General features: G+C 43.4%; 1 protein-coding gene across 2 annotated transcripts in view; it reads left to right on the forward strand.

The window, feature by feature from the left end:
* Positions 1–676: 676 nt before the first annotated feature.
* Positions 677–23,325, forward strand: part of LOC141765973 (prickle-like protein 1) — a 28,683-nt gene continuing 6,034 nt past the window's right edge. Inside the window, exons 1-2 of one of the 2 annotated variants that reach the window (XM_074632359.1) lie at positions 677–972; positions 21,388–21,591. In XM_074632359.1, the coding sequence (XP_074488460.1) occupies positions 21,403–21,591 (189 nt within the window). In that variant the 5' untranslated portion in view covers positions 677–972; positions 21,388–21,402. Of the gene's footprint in view, positions 973–15,711; positions 15,849–21,387; positions 21,592–23,325 lie in introns of those variants that run through there. The other variant, XM_074632360.1, reaches the window with a different exon arrangement.

Here is a 23,325-nt window from a genome sequence, read left to right on the forward strand (position 1 = left end):
GCGAACCCGACGCTGACTTTCGTTGACTTAACGGCCACAGGTGTCGCTGTTAACAAGCAATTCTGAATCTTACAAACAGTCCCTTTAATAATGCACATATGATAACATTTGGGTAAATAATCCAGCGCCCTTAAATCCCGCTTTTGTACAGTTATGCCTACAGACTCTCTCTCTCCACCTCCCTACACTCATATTTAGTAATTAATTAGCCAAAAATTAGACACAACACACCATAAACAAAGTTAAAATTGAATTTGTCTGATAGCATTGTTATCACTTTTTCTATAGATATCGCGATGACATCGTTATCGTGAATAATTTTGGCCTCGATAATCGTGTGAAAATCGGATATGGTGACAGCCCTGCATGGTTCATATACTGTATATATAGCCAATAATAGTTCATCTAAAGGTAAAGGCAGCCTGCAGGTAAAGGCAACAAGAGGGAGATTAACTCACTTAGTAGTTTTCAAGTACTTAAACTACGCAAACACCTCTTCAACTCCCCATTGCAGCAGCAGCAGCAGCAGCAGGAGTTAAAAACTCACAGGAGCGTTTTGTCCACTAGTGCTCCAGACTGGTGCGTCTCTGCAGGGTTGGTTGGTGGGGGCTGCTGGTTTGAGCCAATAGGCAGAGAGAGCAACGCTAATGTCATTTCACTGTGACTGCTGAGAGGAGCACCATAGTGCACCATAGTGCGCTGCTGTAATGACTGAGATGTGTTGACAGCGTGCTGAAGTCAGACCAGTCTCTCTCTCTCTCTCTTTCTCTCTCTCTCTCTCCTCTCCAATGCAGTCAGTATCTGGAGTTTTTGCTTATCGCTTTGCACAGCTCTGGGTTCAGCTCTGCAGCACAGTGGGTGCACCATCTCTGGACTTTTCATCTTATAAATGCCAATGAGACGCAGCGTGAGTCGCTTCTCTCACTTGGGTTCTTCTGGATACTCGGTTTACTGCGACTGAACGCTTTGGAGGTGAGTGGACCAAAGTCAGTTTATTGTGTTTTAACAGTTGTTTTTTTGGACTTTTAAGTTCAAGAGTCTGTGCAGTTTTTAAACTCTTTCTCTATACCTAAGAGTGCACCAGTCTATTTGTTTTTTTACGCAATGAAAATGCGTAAAAATGATGCAGTGGTAAAAAGAAAATAGGGAGAATTCGACCTTAATTGTGTGGTTTTCATCAACCAAACACTCCCAACTTCCATCAGTTGAATTGACACGCTACAGAGATCACTTTGTGTCAGCCCCAGTCATCAAACTGCCTTTTTTCATTAATATGTTTATTGGGTTTTCTTATTTTCACAAACACAATAAAACAACAACAAACACTGGTACAGCTCAGATAAGAAAGAAAAATGTATATAGGAGGTCATAGGAAATAGTCCATAGTGCAGGGAAGTCACAGGATATATGAATTCATGATCAGGAGACTCCTTGTCAGATAATGGAAGAGAGATCAGGTCCAATATAATTCAGATAGGTGCTGCCAAATATTGAGGAACTGATCTACTTTGGCATGTAGAATATTTATGAGATATTCAAAAGGAACCATCTCAAGTATCACTTTTCACCAGCCTTGAACAGAGGGTTTCTTATCACTGATCCACTGTAGTAATATATTTTTTCTAGCAGCAAATGTAAGAATGTTATATAATCTTTTGTTGGCTGCAGTAATTATATTTGTATATTTTTGTCAAACTGCCTTTTTAATTTCCCAATAACTCCAATAGTTGCTTTGCGCTTTTACACAACCACACTTTACTTTCCCTGTGTTGTAACCTCATTTTCTCTCAAAACTTTGGGTCAGAGAGAAGTGTGGAAGTGTGGAAGTGTGGAGTCCCAAGGGCCTCCAGATGTATGGACTCAGCTGTCGCCTGTCACTTTGGGTGACAACTGGTCGCCACTTGGTGACCGCTGCTTGTCCGCCACTACAGGGCTCCATAGCTGTCAAGAGTGCTGTTGAGTGAGGAAGAATGTGGTCACACACAATACAGTACGAGAAGTCACTCTCTCTCTTTCTTCTTCTCTTCCAACCATGATGAAGAAGGTGGGAACGGCCCAAAAAACATCTGCACAAAAAAATGCAATCGAAGATTCAGCCCTGAACTGTTTATTAAAATAAGAGAATACATCTGGCAAACTTGTATATACTAGAAATCAACTTCTTTAGTCAGGTTTCATCCCCCCCTGATAGTGTGATCCTCACTATTCTGCTTTTGTTTCTAGATTTAAAAAGCTGAAACTGGTTTTAAGACTGAGCATGAGCCCATAAAAGACTTATTAGGGTGGAGATTTTTGCAGTGCAGTCAGCTCTTTAAATAAAAATAACCCTGCACGCTGCTTGAGTGAATTCATCCCTCCTTGCGGACCTCTCACAGAGCTAAACATGCCATAAAGGGTTTCCTTTGGAGGACAATGACACACACTCAAGTTTCAAACATTTCCATTCTCAGCTGCGATACAAAAAAAAGTGTTAAACCTACAAGACGCAGGAGAGCAGTCGCCGTTATATTTAACCAAGGCTGTCTAAGATAATGTTTAGCTCTCGTTGGAGCACAGTAAACATCACCATAAGCCATTAAGTCCCGTGCATGCCCTCTTGGGGGGCTGACAGAATGACGGACCCACTTGGCTCAGACCGAGAGTCAGACTGGCCTGAAATCTGTCACTATGGCCACAGCTGACAAAAACAGAGCGCTGCTGCTGATCCCAGCACAGTTCACAGTTGACAGCTATAGGTGAGAGGAGATGCCATGGTCTTTATTTGGACACGTTGGTTAGATTGCGGAAGTGATTTGAGGTATTGCAGGACAACACAAAATGGATTTAAATGAATTGAATTATACCTTGGAGCTCTTTGACAGTACAAAGGAGCAACTGCAGGTTCTGCACAATGTCAGCACTTCAAAGTGTAACGCACCGGGTCAAAATCTTGCTGTAATTGCACCAAAAGGTGTTTTGAAACGTGGTCACTTCCATCCATGATTACAGCACTTTTAGCCACCCTATCACTGATATATTCATTTTTCCTTTGAAGAGCAGCCAGTAAACTAAGAGGGTAAAGAAAGAAATACTCAGAGTGAGTGTTGTGGACAGAGATACAGGGAGCACAGAACCAAGGTGGTGGTGTCACCTAGTGGCTAGAATAGAGGCTGACGCCTTCGCTGCCTTGGAGACACACAAACTCATCAGTAGCTTTGTCTTTCCAAAAAAAAAACTGTGAGGTTTTGTGTGAGATGAGGACAGCTGTTTAACACCTTTTTCTTTTATTTAAACTCTTATCATAGTAAGTACTGACAAATACAAAATGATGGCCTACTGAGACCCAGCATCTAAAGCAGAAATCTACTGTAAATGTTATTGGATGAAACAACCCACTGTTTATGTGCTGAGATCTGGGCCTCGTGCTTCACAGCTGCAGTTGTTAAATGTTTCGATGATCTAGCAGGCGAGGCTTGTGTTATGGGAGACGTTAGCTGAGCTTTTACTTTCAGTGTTTCTGCTGCAGGTGAGAAATTCTCTGTGAATATCAAGTTATTTATAGACTAAATGATTTACAAGTTTTTGGGGCAGCTCCACATGAAACATGGCGCTCGTTCACGTCTCATTTCCAAAAGCCTCGAAGTGAATCAAAGGCACCACTAATAGAATCAAAAGACTTTAAAAGCATTTTTGTTCTCGATTTGTGTGTGAACGCAAGAGGGAAATAAAAAAATCATACTTTCTTGGACAGGGCAGAAAGAAACATTTCTGATCCTCCTCTGCCAACTTGATGTTTTACGAGTGCTCGCTTAATAAATGTGCAATATGTTGATGGTTTATTTGAGCACCAAAGTGCGTAATATAGACTGGAGGATTTAAGACTCAGCAGCAGAAAGGCCTGCTTTTTTGTATGAGCACCTCATAATGCACCATTCAACTAGAGAAGCTATAACATTAGCACACTTGTGTGCCATTGAATGAGTGTACAGCGAGAGTGGTGGAGGTGGAGACAAATCGGGAGACAAATCGCAGACATGAAGCCTGTCTCAGACATAAACAGTGGGGCATGTCGTGGTGTGTGTGTTTGTCTGAGAGAAGCAGATGGACAGAGACAAAGTGGTCACCTATATGTGTGTATGGCTGCCACACACGCGTACACTCTCCGACACCTACAGACAGACACCCAGCTGAGTGTAAATGAGCAGAATGGACGTCCCAGTGCCCGTGTGTATACGTCTCCCACTGTTGATTTAAAAGCCCGGTACCAGTGAAATGTACACAGAGGCCTGTTTGTGCAAAGCTAGAATGAATCACCCTCGCGTCCGTGTAAATCGCCTGCAAGCCAAACATTCTGGCAGCCTTTTATCCCCAGACGTGGTCCAGCTCACCGCAGCGTGGGCTAAAAGCAGAGCGGGGACAGGGCCGTGTGTTGTGAGGAGCTGTCAGAGGAGGCCAGTCCTTCATGGCTCTGGACGGGGAGATGTGGCACGGAGTTGGGTTGCCATAGACAAACTCCAAGGAGCAGAGCGCATTGACTGTAAACTGTTTGTGGTAGGTTGGCAGGAGGCTGGATGAAATATGGCTTGTTTAAACGCCGGTGGTCCCTGAATCTGTGATCACTGGGGCCCCGGCTGAACGGACGGTGGCCCGGATGGTCAGATTTAGGGGCACTGTTACGCTGCTTGTGGTTGTAGAGTTTGGGATGTGGATGCGGCTGTCTGTGCCGTAAAGTTACTCCTCCTGTAACTTTCAAACAGCATCATATATGAGCGCCTGCAGCAGTGGCACACATTGGATCCACATGCTTAGTGATTAAAGGTAGCTCGTGATGTAGCGCCTCCAGGCACAACTGTGTTTATTAGGCGCTGCAGGATGATGTTAGATGGAAACGGGTTTGGCTCTCACACTGGAGTTTAATGCCCCGGCAGATCTCTGGTAACCACACGGCATAATTGCGGGACTAACCATCAGACCACCACGATGATGAAAGTCATGCGTTACACACATGTTTCGTTATCACCACCATGTATAGGCATGATGCTCAGCTCTCTGGATGAACACTGCATAATAATAACCACTGCATAATAATAACCAACGGTGCAGCCAGCGATACAAAACTGGTTATTATCAGCATGTCTGTCTTTGATAAAGGGGATAACAGATGTAGAGATGTAGTTTTTGGAAAATTCATCTGACCCAACCTGACGTGGCCGCCTGCAGGACGGCATGTTTGTCCTCCACATCTATAGGGATCCATCCAAGCAATCACAGCATCAAGGGCTAGAAGCAAAAGAAAACATATTACCCTGAGATAGTCATTAAAAAGCCCAGCTCATTTCCCCCGGCACACAACAGGGGATTCAGTCAAAGCTTTCCGGGCCCACGGCTGGAAATATGCAAAACACACACCCCCTGCCCTTCCTGTGGCTCTCGTTCCTCCTTCCCTGTTGGCATTGTCACAGGGGCGGAGTCAGTGAGCGTGGATGATATGGAAAAGGTCAGCAGGGTTTAAAAATGGACTCTGCAGGGCAGGGGATTTTGGACTGACAACAAAGCTATTTCCTGAGATTTCTTCAGAAAGGTTACAGTTACAGACAGTGGGGACAGTCGCTGGATGTCTGCCAGAATATTCCTCGTTAAAACTTTCATCCTGTCATATTTTACTACGCCATTAATTAGGTTTGGAAACAAATGTATGCATACAAGAGTTTGGCCGTATTCCCAAATCACACAGTGCTGGGTTTATAATTCATAAAAAGTCTTTTAAATTGTCTCCTAAAATACATCATAAGAAGATTAAAAGGAACACAAAGCAATAAATCAATACCTTATCCCCCTAACGGCTCTCTCGGGAAAAGATTTAAACTGCCGCTTCTTCCTTTTCTTTGTTTTCAATGGGGGAGTTTTTCATGTGAGCTAATTCAAAGATAATTCCTGAACGGGATCTTACATCCAAGAATAGCGAGTACTCTGTATACCACCAGATATGTACAGAACAGGCTTTACATTCATAATGAAACACTAGACCCCTTCCTATTTCATCTCAAGCATTGAATTAGTTTTGCTCCAGTGTTGCACATTGACAGGGTTGGATATCAAGAACAGGTTCGGAAGTGAAGCTGCCTGGAGATTTATAACACGTGTTGTGATTCGGCTGATCAATTGCTCAAAATGAAGTTTGGACCTACTGTGAGTCAATCTACATTATGCATACTTTAATGCTCTGGTCAAGGTCAGCACTACTTCTTTGCATGTATCACAACCGTCTTAAAGACAAAAGAAGTTCTTAGTCGACTAACACCCGATTTTGTTGACTAATCGATTAGTTGATTTAATCAATAGATCTGTAAAACAGAGTTTCCTCACATTACACACTCACAAGAATCACACAGAAGCACCACTTTTTAGCCTGTGTTTCACAGAGATGTGCTCATAAGTTTGTTGGAAATAATTCAGCATGAAAAAAGCATAAAAAAAATGACTACTCGACTAAGAGGGGGTAGACCTACAAAGAAGGGAGGCCGTCTAACATGAGTATGCAGTTACGAATGCAAGATATAAGAATGCCGTGTTTTTGATGTCTCCAGTTGTAGTCTTATCGCCCCGAAATCAACTAATGTTAGTATTTATAACTCAAGTAAAGATAAAAAGTGAAAAACAGCAAACATTCAAATAGTGCAAGGTCAGCTAAATCAGCTCAAGATAAAGCATTTTTGCTTTCAACATATTCTATCATATTTTGGTATCTGAGGAGAACTAGTATGTACCATAGGGCATAGAGCTAGAAAACTAGATTTGATAATCTGGGATCAATAAAATTGAAGCAATATCCACCCCTGACCAAGATGTACCCACTTCGGTACTTGAAGCAGTGTTGTAGTCAAGACCACTTAAACCGAGACCAAGTCAAGACCAGACCAGTGTGAGTCCCACACTGGATGACACACACAATAAAATGTGGAACATGCAAACCATAGGCAGCCGCACGTTCCTCAAATTGATCTGAAAGATCCACATTCCCATAAAAACACCCACAGAAAACAAATGAAAATTCCTCTTCATTCACCTCTTCTATTGCCACATATAGGCTATATATAACAATTTAGTGATATCCCTGCAGTTATGGTCTTGACTGGTCTTGAAATAAAATCCAGAGTCCTCTTTGTCTGAGACGGAGACAAGATTGAGTGAAAATACGATCAATTCCGAGACCGAGACCTTCAGAAAGTGGTCTAGAGACCAAAAACGATCTCAAAGACTACAACACTGACTTATAACAATATAACATTGTATTCAAATGCTATATTTGATTGCATTTGTCAATTTGTTTGCAACGTTGAAAGTCAGAGGGACCGTGAAATGATTTCTTCCACCTCCACTCTCTCAAACTTTCTGCGAGTTTTGACTGCTATTATTAAGTTTTATGATTAGCATTTGCTACTTTATGATCTAAGTCATGTCTTCACACAGAGGGAGGGAATGTATTATTATCAGTTGGAAATACATCACAGTAAAGGTCGATGTTGTGGGATGACATGCAGATGGGTCAATATTGACAGAGGCCAACTGAGGACATGTCTTGCAGAGCAGCAGCCTGAGGCCCACAATGGGCCCACTGAGCTGACACAGAAATAGTTCGTTTGGCCACAACAACCTGACGGCGGCTCCTAGTGAGAGGCCGGTTCAAAGAGCCGGGCTTTTGTTTGCTATGCTCGCACTGTCTTCCTGTTAGGGGCTGGGCTCCCAAAGAAAACGAGCAGTGGCTCCACCAGATGTGTACATCTGTGCGTCACACACACTTGACCATTTTTGGTTTTATGATGTTGTGAAGGAATAAAAACTTGAAGAAAAGGCATCTCAGATTTTATGGAAAGGGCTATTACGCTCACAGCGTGTGTGCCCACTCTGTCACATGTTCCTTTATGCTGGCCCAGGATGCTGAAAATGGTTTGGTGCCATTAGTGACCTCAGTATTAGCTGCTCCAAAAATAACACACTGATGCTGACAGAAACAGGCGCATTACATGTGAGGTTTCTAAGAATAAGCTATGCCCTGGAGGACTGCTATCCTTAATTGGGGGGTGATAAGGCAGCCAGTTGGGTCCCATTTTCCATGGCACACATACATTGTGCCAACACACACACACACACACACATAGATCCCAGGCACTAATGACCCCATGTCTGGCCTGCCCTGTATATCTGCTAAACTGAGTGAGGCCTCCCGAGGGCTTCAGATTGGATCTCACTAGACCTGAATACACACACATACAGTGCATAACATGCACACTCAGTTTATCTTCCACAGACAAGCTTCTGTACTCTGGTACTGATCTGGTATGATGTGAACTATTCACATTAAATGCAGTTTCTTTGTAATATTATTATTATATAGCTTATAGTGTCACAGCTATCCCTGGCCTCCTGTTATTTTACATACAAATAAAAGAGTTAAATAAAATAATCCCATGCAGTAAGGTATGCAGAATTTAAAGCACTGGTATTGGATATTGGATACTTTGTATTCAGCAGATACACTGAGTTGAGGTATTTGAATTGGTATCAGCATTGCTGTTGAAAAGTTGGATAAATGCATCCCTAGGTTAGTTTTTTTTATTTATTTTTTTATTTTTTTATATGGACACTTATGACCATGCATATACTGCACACGTTCTTCTTCTTTATTTCATTTTTTGAGCATTTTTAATGCTATTATTAGACAGTAGATACTTGTAGAGAGCAGAAAGGAAATGCGGGGTGAGAAATGTGAGAAATGACATGCAACAATGTGCAATGAGAGTCAAATTGGAGCGGTTGCGATTGGTCAGCGCCTTAAACACTTATAGGGGACATGTCATGCTCATTTTCAGCTTCACACTTGTATTTTGAGTTTCTACCAGAACATGTTTACATGCTTTAATGTTAAAAAAACACATGATTTTTCTCATACTGTCTGTCCGAATATACCTGTATTCACCCGCCGTCTGAAATGCTCGTTTTGGCGCCTGTCTCTTTAAGCCCCCCTCCTGAAAAAGGCCAGGCTGCTCTGATTGGCTTGTGAGAAAAATATGGTGCATCTTTGCAAAGATAGTTCTCAAGCTGTGGGTGATATATTATAATGAGCCTGCATGTGACTTAGGAAGGGGAGCCAAATCTGAACGCGATACCCACCCAATCACTTATTTACGACTGCAAAACGATTGTCTCACCAATTCATCTATAGACAATATATCAAAAGTGTCAAAAAAATATACGTCGAAGCCACGAAGAACGCAGAGACTCAATGTGGCAAACAGATGCACAGATAATCAGATATACGTTTACCTCCCAAGATGCAAGACCTCCAACCACGTAACCTCTTTGCCCTCTTTAGAAATGTGAATACATTAGACACACGTATAAAACCAGCATCGATAAATTCTCAAAGTCCAACAAGACTAAATCTCCAGTCGGACATCTCATAATGTGACCGTAGGTCTAGAATTTTTTTCTCTTTTGAATGTGAGTCACAGGAGAAGGTGAAAGGGTCAACAACATCAGAGCTACAGGGAGCCTTACAGGGGAGATCATTGGGCTTCTCCTCGGCTCTTTCTGCTGTTTTTACTACCACCTTAATGACTTAAATTGTGTCCAATTAAGCAGAGCTGGAAAGAAGCATCCCCGCTCTGGGCCGTCAGAGTTCCCTCTGTGCTGTGGCACTGGAGCATGTGTTTAATTAGAACGCTCTAAAAAGACTGTACCGGAGTGTTTCTCCAGGAATGTTAATCATTAGTGGGATCCTGACTGAGCAGCTCTTAACCGTTTCAGAGTATTGTTGGATTCCATGGTTTGCCTTTTGAAGCCGTGCGGCTCAGGAAAATGCTTCCACGTGTGGGAATTGCCAACTTTCTCTTCCTTTAAAAAAACCCTGCATCCTCTCCTTCTACGACGACTTGCTCATAGCACTCAGTACCCCGAGTATTGCCTGTTTTGTTACGGCGGCCTCATTCATGTGTCCGTTTGAGCCCGGGGCTGGAAACACACAGGAAATAGTTTTCTTGCCATGTGAAGGATATACTGTTGAACTTCGAGGGAAAGGTGAGGAGAAAAAAGCCCAGATGTGTGATGTGTGAGTTAGTCTTTCTGGAAGTGTGAGGTCATAAGCTAAAAATGTTGTGAAGTCTTGAAGGTCGCAAGTGTTGAACCCAGTTATTGACAGGATGCTGTTTCAACAGGAGTGATCAAACCGTTTCACATGTGGAGGCATGGAAAACCTGACGGTCTCCCTGGTCATGTGGGAAATTTTAAAGTTTCATTGAAGAAATAAAAAAAATGATGGTGAAAACAGATTGGATTGAAACAGATTCTCAGTTTGGAAAAAGGTAACGCCTGCAAACTACTCCATGCCACAATATTTTAATTGACTACGTTTCGATCCTGCCTATATCGTAGGTCAGTGTTTGAAAAAGTGGAAACCACACCCATATTTATACGTAAAGCACACCAATAGGCAAACAAGCTCAATGATGGCAGGTGTAGTTCACCCAACACACCAGCGTGATAAACACATTTTGATAAAGTACATAAAAACAGTACAAAAGCTACATGCAATTCTACATATCAATGTTATTTATAAACATTATGTCATATTTATCCTCACATATATCAGAAAATCCATCACCTGTGTTCAAACATATTACATTACATTAAGGTAGAGGAAAAAGGAAAGAAGAAATATTGAATACATGTACAATAATTGGGTTTAAAACACCCTTCTCCTGGAAAAAAGACACACCTGACCAAAACATTTTTTAATTTTTACAAATATGTGTGTCAGAATATATAAATGTAACTGTATATATAGGAAGAGCCATCATATTACAACCATCATTATTTGTTTTAGAGGAAATGTTTGATTTCATACTCTTGATTCAGACCTCTAAGTGAGTCTGGAGAGTGAAAATATAGTAGCCTTCTCTTTGGAGTCAGAGGGTATTCAAATCGCCTCTTCTTGGAGATATATTCTCAGTTTGTCCACGGAGACCACACATGACATCTTTCGCCCCTTTTGCTGATCCAGTGCTTTTGTCGGTGCGAGTGAGCAGTGTAAGAGCAGCCCATTCATCCTCGGCCCACTCTGTGTGCAGACAGCCACAGGCTTTTGTTGAGTTATAGTGTCCTCAAATAAAGGGGCTTCCTCCCTTTAACAGCCCCAGGAGCTCTGTCGCTCCACTTCCCATTGTTCCCAATGAGGTCCGGCTTTTACAACTAGGTGAGAGGGTGTCAAATTGAGGGTGAAATATGAGCCGTCCCAATCGTACATCTCTGCGATGTTTGGCGAAGCGGTGTACTTTTGATAAAGTGAAGACACAACCAGTGCGTGCTGACACCGGGCTTTGTTCAGCAGAGATGTGTTATGTCATGTATTAACAAGTGGAAACTGGACATCCAAATTGCATTACATCATGCATGACACAACAAGGTTACAGCAAATTAAATAAAGCAGAAATCAATGGGTAATATGTTCATAGATTGCTTCCATGAAGTCAGGGCCGAACTGACATCATCGACTTAACAAGTATTACGTTGTTGGTTTTATACAATAGCATTACATGCTGTAATCTAATAATCGAACACAGACAGCTTGGTTATAAACTCAGGATTTAAGTATTGTGACCTTTTTTGTTGCCGTTTGGCAAGTCAGGAAATCATATTTTTTTATAGAGTTGAAAAGTTCAGAAGTAATTTAGTCCAATAAATCTTGAATCCTGTCCTTTTTTCCATTTTGATTCTTCCTAGTCAGCGCTCAACCACATGATCTTTAGCGAGGTCAAGTGTCAAGTGAGAAGATATTTCTCTTTAATTTTTTTTTTTACAAAGCTCAGATCTAAGCTTTGCCCTCAGCTGCCTCCAACGTGTCAGAGTGAAACAGTAAAAGGGGTTATGTGAGGGTTATAGGGCTAACAAGCCCACAGTCTGACCTGAGTTTGTCAGCGCCAATCTAGCTAAGTCAATATCAATGCGCTGACTGCTCCACCAGTTGACCTTTTCCTCCCTCTTTCAAGGCGTAAAAGGGATTGTTGTTACAGTAGAGTGATAGGGTTTTATTGGCCTTTATAACTGGGGCTTTTGTTGGGCCTGTGTCCTGCTAATACCCGTTGGCAAGTCATTTAAACCTTGAGAATGCCTACTTTTTATAAGGTAGCTCACACACCAGTGAGAGCTGCTCTCAACAATGGTCATCAATGACGGTGAGTTAGAGACTGACCTTCCCTTTGCCCTCTTTGGCACCCCAATTTATGGCATTGCTTGGGACTCAAATTAGTTTTGTTTAAACAGGTTACTTAAGACTTTAATTCATGCTGTTGTCCATCTTTGTTTCAGACAGGGATCTCATGCTTACTGTGAGATACAGCGTCTTTGTTTTACGGGTCCCCTTTTTCAAGGACGTGTTTGGACCGGAGAAGAATGTGGCTTTATCGTTGGGCGTTGGTTCTGATGACGATCATCTCTGTCCTGTCATTGTCAGGGCATGCTGGTCATGGACTACCTTGCCGCTAGCACGGGGCGTTTCGTTTTTACTTCTTTTTACAGCGGTGAGAAGGTGCAGACCAGGTGTGAGGTGCTGTTCAGGTCGTTGTGGCTATGACAGGGGAATGGGCTGTAAAGCCCTGAGGCCATAGATTTATGGGTCATCTGGTGCTCCCTTAGGTCAAAGGTCAGGGATGCATGACTTGTCCAACTTTATATTATTCAACCATCTGAGGCGAACCTTGAACTGTGTGGCCAGCTACCTCTAACTATAGACTTGTGCGATGTCAGAATGAGACTCGGGATCTTGCTATTCTGACGCAGGATGCATTTAAATAGTCGCCCACACCTATAAGTTCATTGTCAAAGGCCACTGATTCTCTTTTGCAATTTCACTGTAAGATGTCCCCTCATTTAAACTTTTAAACTGAACTTACTTCAAAACTTGCAACTTTGAAATGAGAAGAAACTGAGGGGGATTGTTTCCTTTAGGTTCAAATGTGGCAAAAAAATCTTGCATTGAATAAAAAGTTGATTCATTTCTACATTGTAAGGGAATTAGACAAAATCTGTTTGCTCATACTGGCTTTGCTGAATAGGCTCTACAACTTTTGTCCAGATGACTTTACCATCTCAGCTTTGCATTTCATGAATGCCCCCCCAAAGGCAGGATGCTGTGTTGTCCCTCCCCTCTAAGACTTGCTAATGGAGCAGGGTGCAGAGTCATTTGGACCGGCACAAAGGCCTGAGGTCTGCTGTGAAAAGGTGGCTCTCCTCCCTGGCCTTGGCTGCTACAATGGCTTTGTCCACACACACATTAACACCTACGGTACATGCACCATGCAGGCACACAATAATATTTGTGTGTAAGCCCCTAATATCAATCTATTCAATCATCTTTTCCTGGTTTGGATAAAACTTATCTCACTTTCATCAAGCTGCTATTTTTTTAATTTAAATTACATTGAAATGACAGCCACCATTCACCACCCACGCTGTGATATTTTAACACATAATGGTGTGAGGTGTGTGGGTGAGCAGAGTCGCATGCTGTCAGTCATGCAAAGGTGTGCCACTTTGCATCAAACTACTTTCAAATATACTGTGGATTAGTCTTAAATGAGCCAATCATTGGCAGAATTGTTCATGTAAATTAAATATCCTGTAGTCCTTGTTCCATTTAAGTGCCATGTGAAGATACATGTTTCAAAGTGTGTCACTGCTTCTGCTGCATAACAGTAGTGACCCCTGTGAACCCTGTTATATCAGCCCCAGTTATACACCCCACAGTAAATGCTTCGCGCATGTGTTTGAGTTCACCGCATTACATCCTGACGTCATCTCCACAAAATTAAACAGCTTCTAAATTGTTAATAAAGAAAGCAATTCTAGCTGTTTAATAGATTCCTTGCTGCCTAGTAAAAATGCTCTGTTGCTTTGTTTTACAGTCTTAAAGTACGTTAACCCTTGTGTTGGAACGCATAGAAGAACTTTTTAGTTCACTTCTGAACAATACAAAACTTGTCCTTTTTGAGAGTAACACTTTGACATTGCAGCCAAACAGCCACAAAAACATGCAAAAGGTGCAGCTGCCCAGAGTTTAAACTGATCCGGTCACTTTTGTTTTCTGAGGCAACAGGAAAAGAATCACGCTCTGACATTCCTGCAGAGGTGAAGGAGAGGCAGAGGTCAACGGCGTCCCAGGGAGTTTCACTGGACAGGCGGATATGTACATTTTGGGTTTTATAGAACACGTTTATAACTTTAGTTTCTGTCCTGCCTGGACATGATGAAGGCAAACAGAAAGCTTGGATATAAGCCAATACACAACATGAAGTGTTGATCTCTTTTGATGTTTTTTTTTTTAGGTTTGTTTCAATAGACGTTGAATATTCTGGTTTTTCATGTTTGGGATGTGAAAACTGAATTGGAGCTGCAACTAAACATGCCCGATACAAGTTTCCAGAGCCCAAGTTGGCACATTCAAATAGCTTGTTGTGTCTGAACCACAATCAAAAACACACAGATATTCAGTTAACTATCATAGAAAACAAAGAAAAGCAGCAGATCATCACATTTAAGAGAATTTAACCAATTATTTTTTCCCTTAAAAATGACTAAAATGATTAACCTATCATCAAAATCAATTAATGGATTAATAGTTTAAGCTATGAACTGAATGTCATGATGTTTCTATAGCACGATGGTCAACTCAGTGACTATATGACAATATATCTATTCAAGTACAATATCTATTTTATATTCTTATAACTAATTTGTTCAACCTTACGTTACGGTATGACGCCACAGATTCCCATAATACAGTTCCATTTTGCATGACTTAACAAAGTTGGACATGTTAACCCTCACTCAGACCATGTTAACCAGATAATAACAGCTTTGTGGTTACAGTCATGTTTTTGTATGGGCCTTCTGTGAATCATATATTAAAGGCCTGATAGCTGGATTCATTTAGATTTGCTGACATCATGTTCAGTTAGCGGGAAGAGGCTTATGTGGTGCTGAGCCCGGAGGGTGTTGTAGATGGTAGGAAGCAATATTTCATAGCGGGATGAATAAAGCATCTTTTGTTCACTTGAATCCAACAATCACTCTGTAATCATAAAGCTGTAGTTAGCAAACAGCTCTCTGTAACTTTACATTTTAACGCGCAAGAAGAGAAGAGAGACAAACCGCCAGATAAACCAAAGCCTGGCTCTTAATGTTCACCACCTTCCCCACATCTTGGAGCCGTTGATAGGGAAGGAGAACGAAGAATGTCATGGTGTGGAGACGGGGCGGTCGGTGTGGTGAAACGAGCTCTGCCATCACTGATGTGCTACTTAAAAGCGCAGTTCCTGTGAGCGAGCGGTGGTTCTCATTTGGAAGCATATGTTTGAAGCCGGAGGGCAGGGTCAGCGGAGGAGAGCCGCCTCGCTCTGCCGTATACCCCGCCGTGACTGGCTGCTCTGAGGTTAAGGGGCCGGCCTGACTTTAGGAGGGCTGGGCTGGGGGAGGGAGGGAGGGAGGAGGAGGAGTGGTGGGTGAGAGAGGCAAGGGTGGGTTGACCATCTGGTTGAGCTCCTCCATGTACACGCACACGCACACACCCCTCTCACACACTCTCTCCCACGCACTCAGACAGACAGACATCTCACTGGCTTTTTACAGTCTGAGCTTTGATATGGGCTGACAGCTCTAGTAGAGACTGCTTCTGTCCTGGAACTAGAGCTCTGAGGATCTTGCATATACAGTAGATATGGAGCCCAGAGGCTGAAGGAGAATCTAGGACTGGATATAGTGGTGATAAGATCTTTTTTTTTCCTGTTCGCCTCAGGAGAGTTGGCCTATACGCTGAGGTAAGAACGACAGAGAAATGACTGAAGATGATGTGTTTTTTTAGAGGAATGTGCTTTTGTTTATTGTGAGACTGAAAGAAAAAATACTTGTGAAGATGTTTAAGTATTGTACCTCATCCTGAACTGTCTTTAGGTATAGAAGCAAGCTTCTTTGACTCTGATGTGCATGAAATTTCTTGGATTATTTAGTTTAATGGGAGGGTGGGTCAATTATTTATCGGTGTTTTGCATGGTTCACAAGACATGCAGCACATCACATGTATAGATGGAGCTTTGTGCAACTTCTGACCTTTTGCTAAAGTCAAAATCTGCCTTCAGAGGGACTTTTCCTCATTGAGGTGGTGTTCAAAGAGTTGATTTTAGTTCCCCTATACCCTATGCTATGTGACGGCAGCACATCTGTGTTGTTGCGTCTTACTTCAGCCTGGCCAGTGCATGCAGGTGGTTTCCATAGTGTCTTTAGGTACTAGAAGCACGCTTCTTGGATTATTTAGTTTAATGGGAGGGTGGTTTAATTATTAATCTGCATTTTGCATGATTCACAAGAAATACAGCACATCACATGTATATAGATAAGAGCTTTGTGCAACTTCTGATCTTTGCTTAAGTCAAAATCTGCTTCCAGAGGGACTATTTTCCATTGAGGTGGTGTTCAAAAAGTTGATTTTAGACCCCCTATACTGCAAACTGAATTTACTGGGATGTGTTTGATGTATGCGATGTGACAGCAGCACGTGTGTGTTGTTGCGTCTTAGTTCAGTCTGGCCAGCGCATGCAGGTGGTCTCCGTAGTGTAGATCTCCGTGGGGATGTCACTCCCATCCCCATCCATTTGGTCTTGGGAAAACACTCCCCCGGCCGTGAAAGGAGGCCTCAATAAACTGACCAAACTCCATCCATGTAGCGCCTCAACACTGCAGGAACCTGAGCTCCTCTCTGGGTCTTTTGTCAGATGCAGCTTCCACCTTTGCATTTTCCAGCTCATTGGATTCAAAACCTCTGTAGACAGAAATGCCATGAATGACCATGCCCAGTGTTGTATTTCAGCCCTTGATCTAATGATGACCAGTTGGTTTATTGGATCATTCAATTACAAGTTTAACCTTGAATGCTGGTTTACTTAGCTGTACGTGTGAGGATCTAATTGTATAACCAATCTAATCTGGCCTACAGTTTGACGGTGTTAGTTTATTAGATCACTCAACTTCTTTCAGAAGGGATACAACACATTAAGTGCCAACAGTTGACAGGCTGTCATTTGAAGATATTTCTGTATACGGGTACAGCAGGGAGCAATAAATACGCTACAAGTTAAGACATATCTCTTTTGACATAAAAACAGATTTGTCTGAGCCCAAGTAAGCAGGGACTTTGAACAGAAAATCTTGTTTTTCTCTTCAAGTAGAGCCTATCCTGCATTTGCTGAGCTCACAGGAGCCAAGTTAAACATGTTGGGCCGGTCCAAACTGACAGAGAGCACTGTGTTGGGTTGTGTGCATGTCCATCATCCACTTCCTAGAGGAATATAGACAGTAATTCAGACCAGAAGCTGCTTATTTTCCCTGTGCACTCTCTCAAGGGTTGTTAATCCAATGCTCCAGTGTCTGGATTTCAGGGGGACTCTGGTTTAAGTGTTGTTGAATACTCTTTAAAAATGTCAATGACAGCTATATTTATTGGTCACAGTATGAGGTCCTGTGAGAGGGTTGTATTCCACAAAGTGATAAATAACATTACACTGTAGTTAGCAGTGCTTTTTTAAGGTTGCAATACAGTTCTGTGGTTTTTAATGAATCAAGTTTGCACCCGCTTGTTCATTGAGCTCCTGTTATATAGAGCTTGTTGGAATAGACTATCGGAGTCATTGTGCACTTTTTTCCTGAACACAGGCAACTTCATTCATTCTCAATATCTGGTGGGATGTTTCCAAAATCTCCATTCACCGAAAACCATTCATGTGTTCCAGCTTTCACCTGCCTTGACTTTACATGTCATCTCTTTTGTGGACACATTTTCATACATGTCAGTCACCCCATTTTAGCCTCAGTCTGGTAGCACCCCCGCCACCCTCTGGCCCTCTGTGGGCAGATCAGTCAGATATGCAGCTCCCAAAGCCATGTTAACAAGCACCTTTACAAAAGAGCGAGGGGCTGTTAAACATTCAGGACTGCAGGGGTCTGGCTAGTGTGGGAGGAGGGCAGGCCAGGGGGGAGTGGAGCAGTGAGAAGGGGGGAGATGAAACTCACAAACCATAGGTCCCTTGTTGGGATAAAAAGCCAGCACAAGTGATGAGTCAGTGAGTTGGCAAGTCAGTGTGAGCATGGTTAACTTAGTTGGCTCACTGCTTCTGTCATTCAAAAAGTTAAGGAAGCGCTTTGGGCGAAGTGGGAGGAAATTAACTGGGTGACATCTAAAGGAAAAATTAGCATGCAAGCAGATGTGTGGTTGTTTGAGAAAGGCACTTTGCCTCACACCGAGCTGTGTGCACATCCTTTATTCCTCTTTGCGGGCCTGGCTTAAATTCAAGCCTGACATTCCTGTGAGTCAGGTTTGGCTGTGTGTGTGAGACAGACATCCTCACTGAGACTTGGCCAACACGTGAAAGCAAACATGTTTCTAACAAATGTAGCGCATGAGTGAGTCTGTGCCTGATAAAAATGCGAGGCTGTGAAGTCTCTGGGCTCCTGACTGAACCTGCCTATAGTTAGCTATATCTCCCTAGTGAAACCCAAGCTGCTCTCAAACAAGGCCACATTTTTGCACGTTATTTTGGTCTCATTTGCAAGTCAATAGATGCGAATAGAACAAGAGAGTGTCTTCTTTCTCGCCCCCCACCCCTCCTTCTCTCATCTGAAGACAGGTTATCTGGGTTTGAGGGCTTTAACTGTCATAAGGAGATAACACACCACATCTTCAGGAGAAAAAGGGAGATAAACAGGCTCTTGATGGAACAAGCCTTCGGTGGATTCCTTCACAAAGACGCCATTGTTCAGGACATAAGAGGCGTTTTAATGGGACGTGTCATAAGCCAATCTGCCTGACTTGACACTTTGTGGCACAATAGTAAAAAAAAAAGCACATGAATCCACTGCCACCACTATCCATCACGTCTTTGGGCAGGCTACAGGAGGGCACGCCAGTCGTTGGTGGCGAGGCCACAGGGCGGACTTGTCCTTGAGGAAGATGAGTTGATATGAATAGCCAGAAGCCGCCTCGCCTGGCATGCCGTGTGTGAGGCAGTTAATCATCCCCAGGAGGGTCTGGTGTGCCGCTATCTCAGAGAGAGTTGTCGCTAAACGAGAAGCATACAGCGGACTCTGACAGGGTGTTTATGTCGCCGTATGTGTGCGTGTGGACCAGCTTTAGCCTACAGCAGTCTGTGTCTTAATGCCTGCAGTGTAGGCTCCAGCATAAATGTATGCATTCCCTCTTCATGTGTGCATAGGAGCTGCACACTCCCAGGGGCAGCCAGGCATATATATCATTCCAGGAGAGCGCAGATTTTCAGGCCCCTTTACTGTCACGCCGGTGTTCAAAGGCCGCACTCGAGTGTGTCTGGTTTTCTCAGCTGTCTCTCCGCGGCCCTCTGTGCCCTTGCCGGCCATAGGGGGTAGAGGCCTGGGTGGGAGGTGGTGTAAGGGCCAGGCTGCTGGACGCTGGCCGGGCTCCCATTTGATCTCAGCCAGAGCCCCTTGGCCTGTGAGAGATGACCACAACTGGACACACATTCATCATCGCCATGTCTTCTTGGTTCCTGCAAAGCTAACGGTAGCACAGGAAATAAAACAAGCCTATAGGAGTGAGTTCATAATTAGCCGAAACAGATTAAAGAGATTATGTTTTTTGAATTGATTTGCTTCCCAAGCTTGAACTTTTGCAAATTCCTTTTGTCATAAAGAGCAAAAAAAAACCTCTAAGTCTATTTCATAACATGCATTTTTGCTCAATTTTAATAAACTAAGGTTGCATTCACACCAAATCAGGCGTTGCAGCGCAGGGTTGTGGGAATGTCATTTAATGGTCCATTAACAGCAAGTGACTGCATGACGATTATCGTCTTTCGTTCCGTCATGGCTGGGTTCCACAGTTCTGGATCACCAGCTACGTGATTGGCCACCGCAGACGTTGGGTTGCGTTCCTTCAAAAGCTGATTGTTTCAGCATTTTTTTTTCTGGCAACCGCTGCAGGTTAAACACACTACCCACAGTCAAATGAATGGGAGGACTGACATTTTCAGCGCCCGATTTGGTGTGAATGCAGTCTGATAGGCCTTTTGCACAGAACGCGGCAACGGCACCGCTACGCTCTGAAACCCATTATTTCCAATGGCTTGCATGGTGCAACAACGGCTTTTCGCTGCGCCGAGCAAAGCTTATTTTTTTTCTATCTTTGTTACTACTGCAGTACAGCATACAGTCAAAAACATTAGTGACTATGGCCACCACACACATAGCTCAACACTGTGCCAGTCTTTGATCTCCTGGCTCTATTTGTCTACCTCTGTTGCATTGTCAGTGTCCAACCGAGTATCAGTCGACCCCCATCCATCCACATCCCCCTCTATCCATCTCCCTCTACTACCTCACCTGTCTGACATTGTTCTGTCCATCTAAAAGATGAAAGGATGATCAGACACTCACTGCAGCAGGTTGGAAAACAGACAGTCCAAAGAAAAAGGGGAGATGAAGGGAGAGACCAGGCTTGTGGACATTCCCCATATGGTGGCCCCGTCTTAAGGCCAGGCCTGTGTTTATACAGACCTCAGGCTCAACTGATCAAGCCGGCATCAGATCCCATGTGGTGGCCCCTCTTGGGACAACGCATGACGTAGCACCTCAGCAGGCTGAATGATGACTCACTCAGAACCGAGCTCCACAGATAAGGTGAAACCTAAAGATTTAACAGCCAGCGTCTGGTGTTGTTCTCGCTTTGGAGTCGATGGCAAACTGAATGACAGTATAGGAAAGGAATGTGAGGTCTGTGCAACATTGCCCAAAGCTGGGCGTACATATAAGCAACTCCGAATTCACCGTGTATTTATGAATAGCTAACTGCTTGTTATTGTCACTATAATGAGATCGGACGTCACCTCATGAAGCTTTGGGAATTTCCTAATGGTCTCCATATCCTCAAAAGCCACATGAGGAGGGCACATGTTTAGCTGCCACCACAATAGCAGTGAAAGGGTATAGTTCTCTTTATGAGTGCCTTTATGAAGTCGACTCATCACCAGAAGTGAACCAAGAAAAGCTTGCTCCGATACCATAATGGGCTCTTGAGGGGGGCTGTGGGCCTCATGAAAGAGACAGTGATGGTGTGATTCAGCGGGTGGTTAACATTTAGTGGAGTGGCTCTGACATTATAGAACTGGATTAGATGGAGTGAGGATAGCATTATGTGGGGATTGGTTGATGTAATGGCTTGTTAACCAACATTTCATTTCTCTGTCTACTTCAATCCTCCCCCCTCTTCCGATCCTCAACCCCAAATTCTCTCTTTCCTCCACCCCATCCTCCCATTTTTTTGCTTTGTCCGTCCAGTAAAAAGAGAGTCTGATGAGCCTGGCGAGTGCGGCAGTGTCGGCGGCTGGCTTCCAGAGCGGGGCACGCCAGCGAGACTTGATGATGGAGCACAAAGTCAGTAAGCTGACCTCTGGCTTTCAACGCAGCTCCACCTCCGACGATGACTCAGGCTGTGCGCTGGAGGAGTACGCCTGGGTACCACCTGGCCTTAGGCCTGAACAGGTGAGCAAAGTATTTCTTACAATGGACTATTCTTACTGCCATTGCTCATGAAATTCATGAAGACGTTCTGAACCTGTTTAGTTTGGATTAGGGATGGACCGATCTGACTTTTTTAGTCCCCATACCGATACCGATACATGGGCTTTGGGTATCGGCCGATACAGAGTACTGATCCGATACCAGTGTTTAATTAATGAGCTGTATGCCTCACTGTGTGGAAGTGACTGGGTTCATTCTTTTATGTGTAAGGCAACATCAGGCTTGATTTAGACATTGCTTTTCACACTTAACACTAATTAAACCACTAACTTAAGCAAAATATAGCAAATAAATACATAGATATGAATTTACCGAATTGTTATTTACTATTAAAGTGAATAAATCGTGCACCAGCAACTTGGTAAAAAATCAACAGGAATTACAATTCAAGTGTAAACTTTTTAATGCAGCAAAAAGTTGGTCAAAACTTCAACAGGAATTAAAATTCCAGTATATAATGTGTAGTGTATTAACATAGAATTGAACTAAATAGATCGGCCCCATTGTCACCGATACCCGATCCAGCTATTTGAGTCAGTATTGGCCCAATATCCGATCTGGTATCGGTATCAGTGCATCCCTAGTTTGGATTTGGCCTTCTTGTACTACAAAGAAAACTTAAATTGTTCTCTTTAATTCTGGTACCTGTGTCATTGGTTCACACATCCTCACCACAGTGAATAATATCCTCCTGACAGAGAGTAAAAACAGCTCTGACCTGATTTTATCTCCCTTCTAGCCCATATGCCTGGCCCAGATAAATGCTATTCAGCACATTACTGAGTAACGTACCACCTAGAGTGTCTGGATCATTGGCACTTATAGGACAGCCGACACATTTCATAAAACTTTTTCTTGGTCTCTTTGTTTGAGGCAGACTTGTCAGGCTCCACCAGGCAGCCACTTACAGGCAGGATGTGTGCACTTTTATTTACAAACTGTGGCATGGCAAAGTCTGCTTGTGATTATCAGAGATCTGTTAAGAGGAGGACTCGGTGGGTCGAGCCGACTGCTGCTGGCAGGATCAGGAATGGAGGGGCCGTCTTTTAACAAGCCGTCTCCTCCACAAACACAGCCAGGGCTGTTAGTTGTGTCCGCGGGGCAGCCAGTGTGATGTGGCACTTTTCCCAAATCGGCTGCATTTTTCCCCCTCTTCTCTTCTCATTTCTCTCTTTTCTCTCCATCCTGCTTGTTAAACAACACATGGAAGCAATGAGGGCGAGAAGAGATGGGTTCGCAGTGATAGAGAACCTTAAATCCTAAACATGCAGGGTCTTTTGTTTTAGAAATGCATGGGTCAACTGTAATGTCTTTACTGCAGCCATTGCCTTGAATGGGCCATGTATTAAGGGTCATCATTACAGTGAAGACACACATAGGGCCTGGGTGATAGCTGACTGTTCCCCAGGCCCTATAGGGAGCTGGATGAGGGGTAATAGCAGCATGAAAATGTGCATAATTTATGGCGGGGGGCAAACGTTGGGTTGATTGTCAGTCTAAATTGCTGTTACCCCCCCTCTAGACGGCTAAAGCTGCAGGAAGCCCCCCCCAACACACAAGACCAGCACATCCCACCTCTTTATCTGGCCGCCTGTAATAGCCCCTCCCTCATAAAGTTTAGTTTTCAGTGGTCAGCCCCAAGGGTCAAAGTGCCACAGTGACAGGCTGCTTTGTCCTGTCCCTATAGAGACCAGC

Source organism: Sebastes fasciatus, chromosome 4 (genome assembly GCF_043250625.1).
Source record: "Sebastes fasciatus isolate fSebFas1 chromosome 4, fSebFas1.pri, whole genome shotgun sequence".
NCBI lineage: Eukaryota > Metazoa > Chordata > Actinopteri > Perciformes > Sebastidae > Sebastes > Sebastes fasciatus.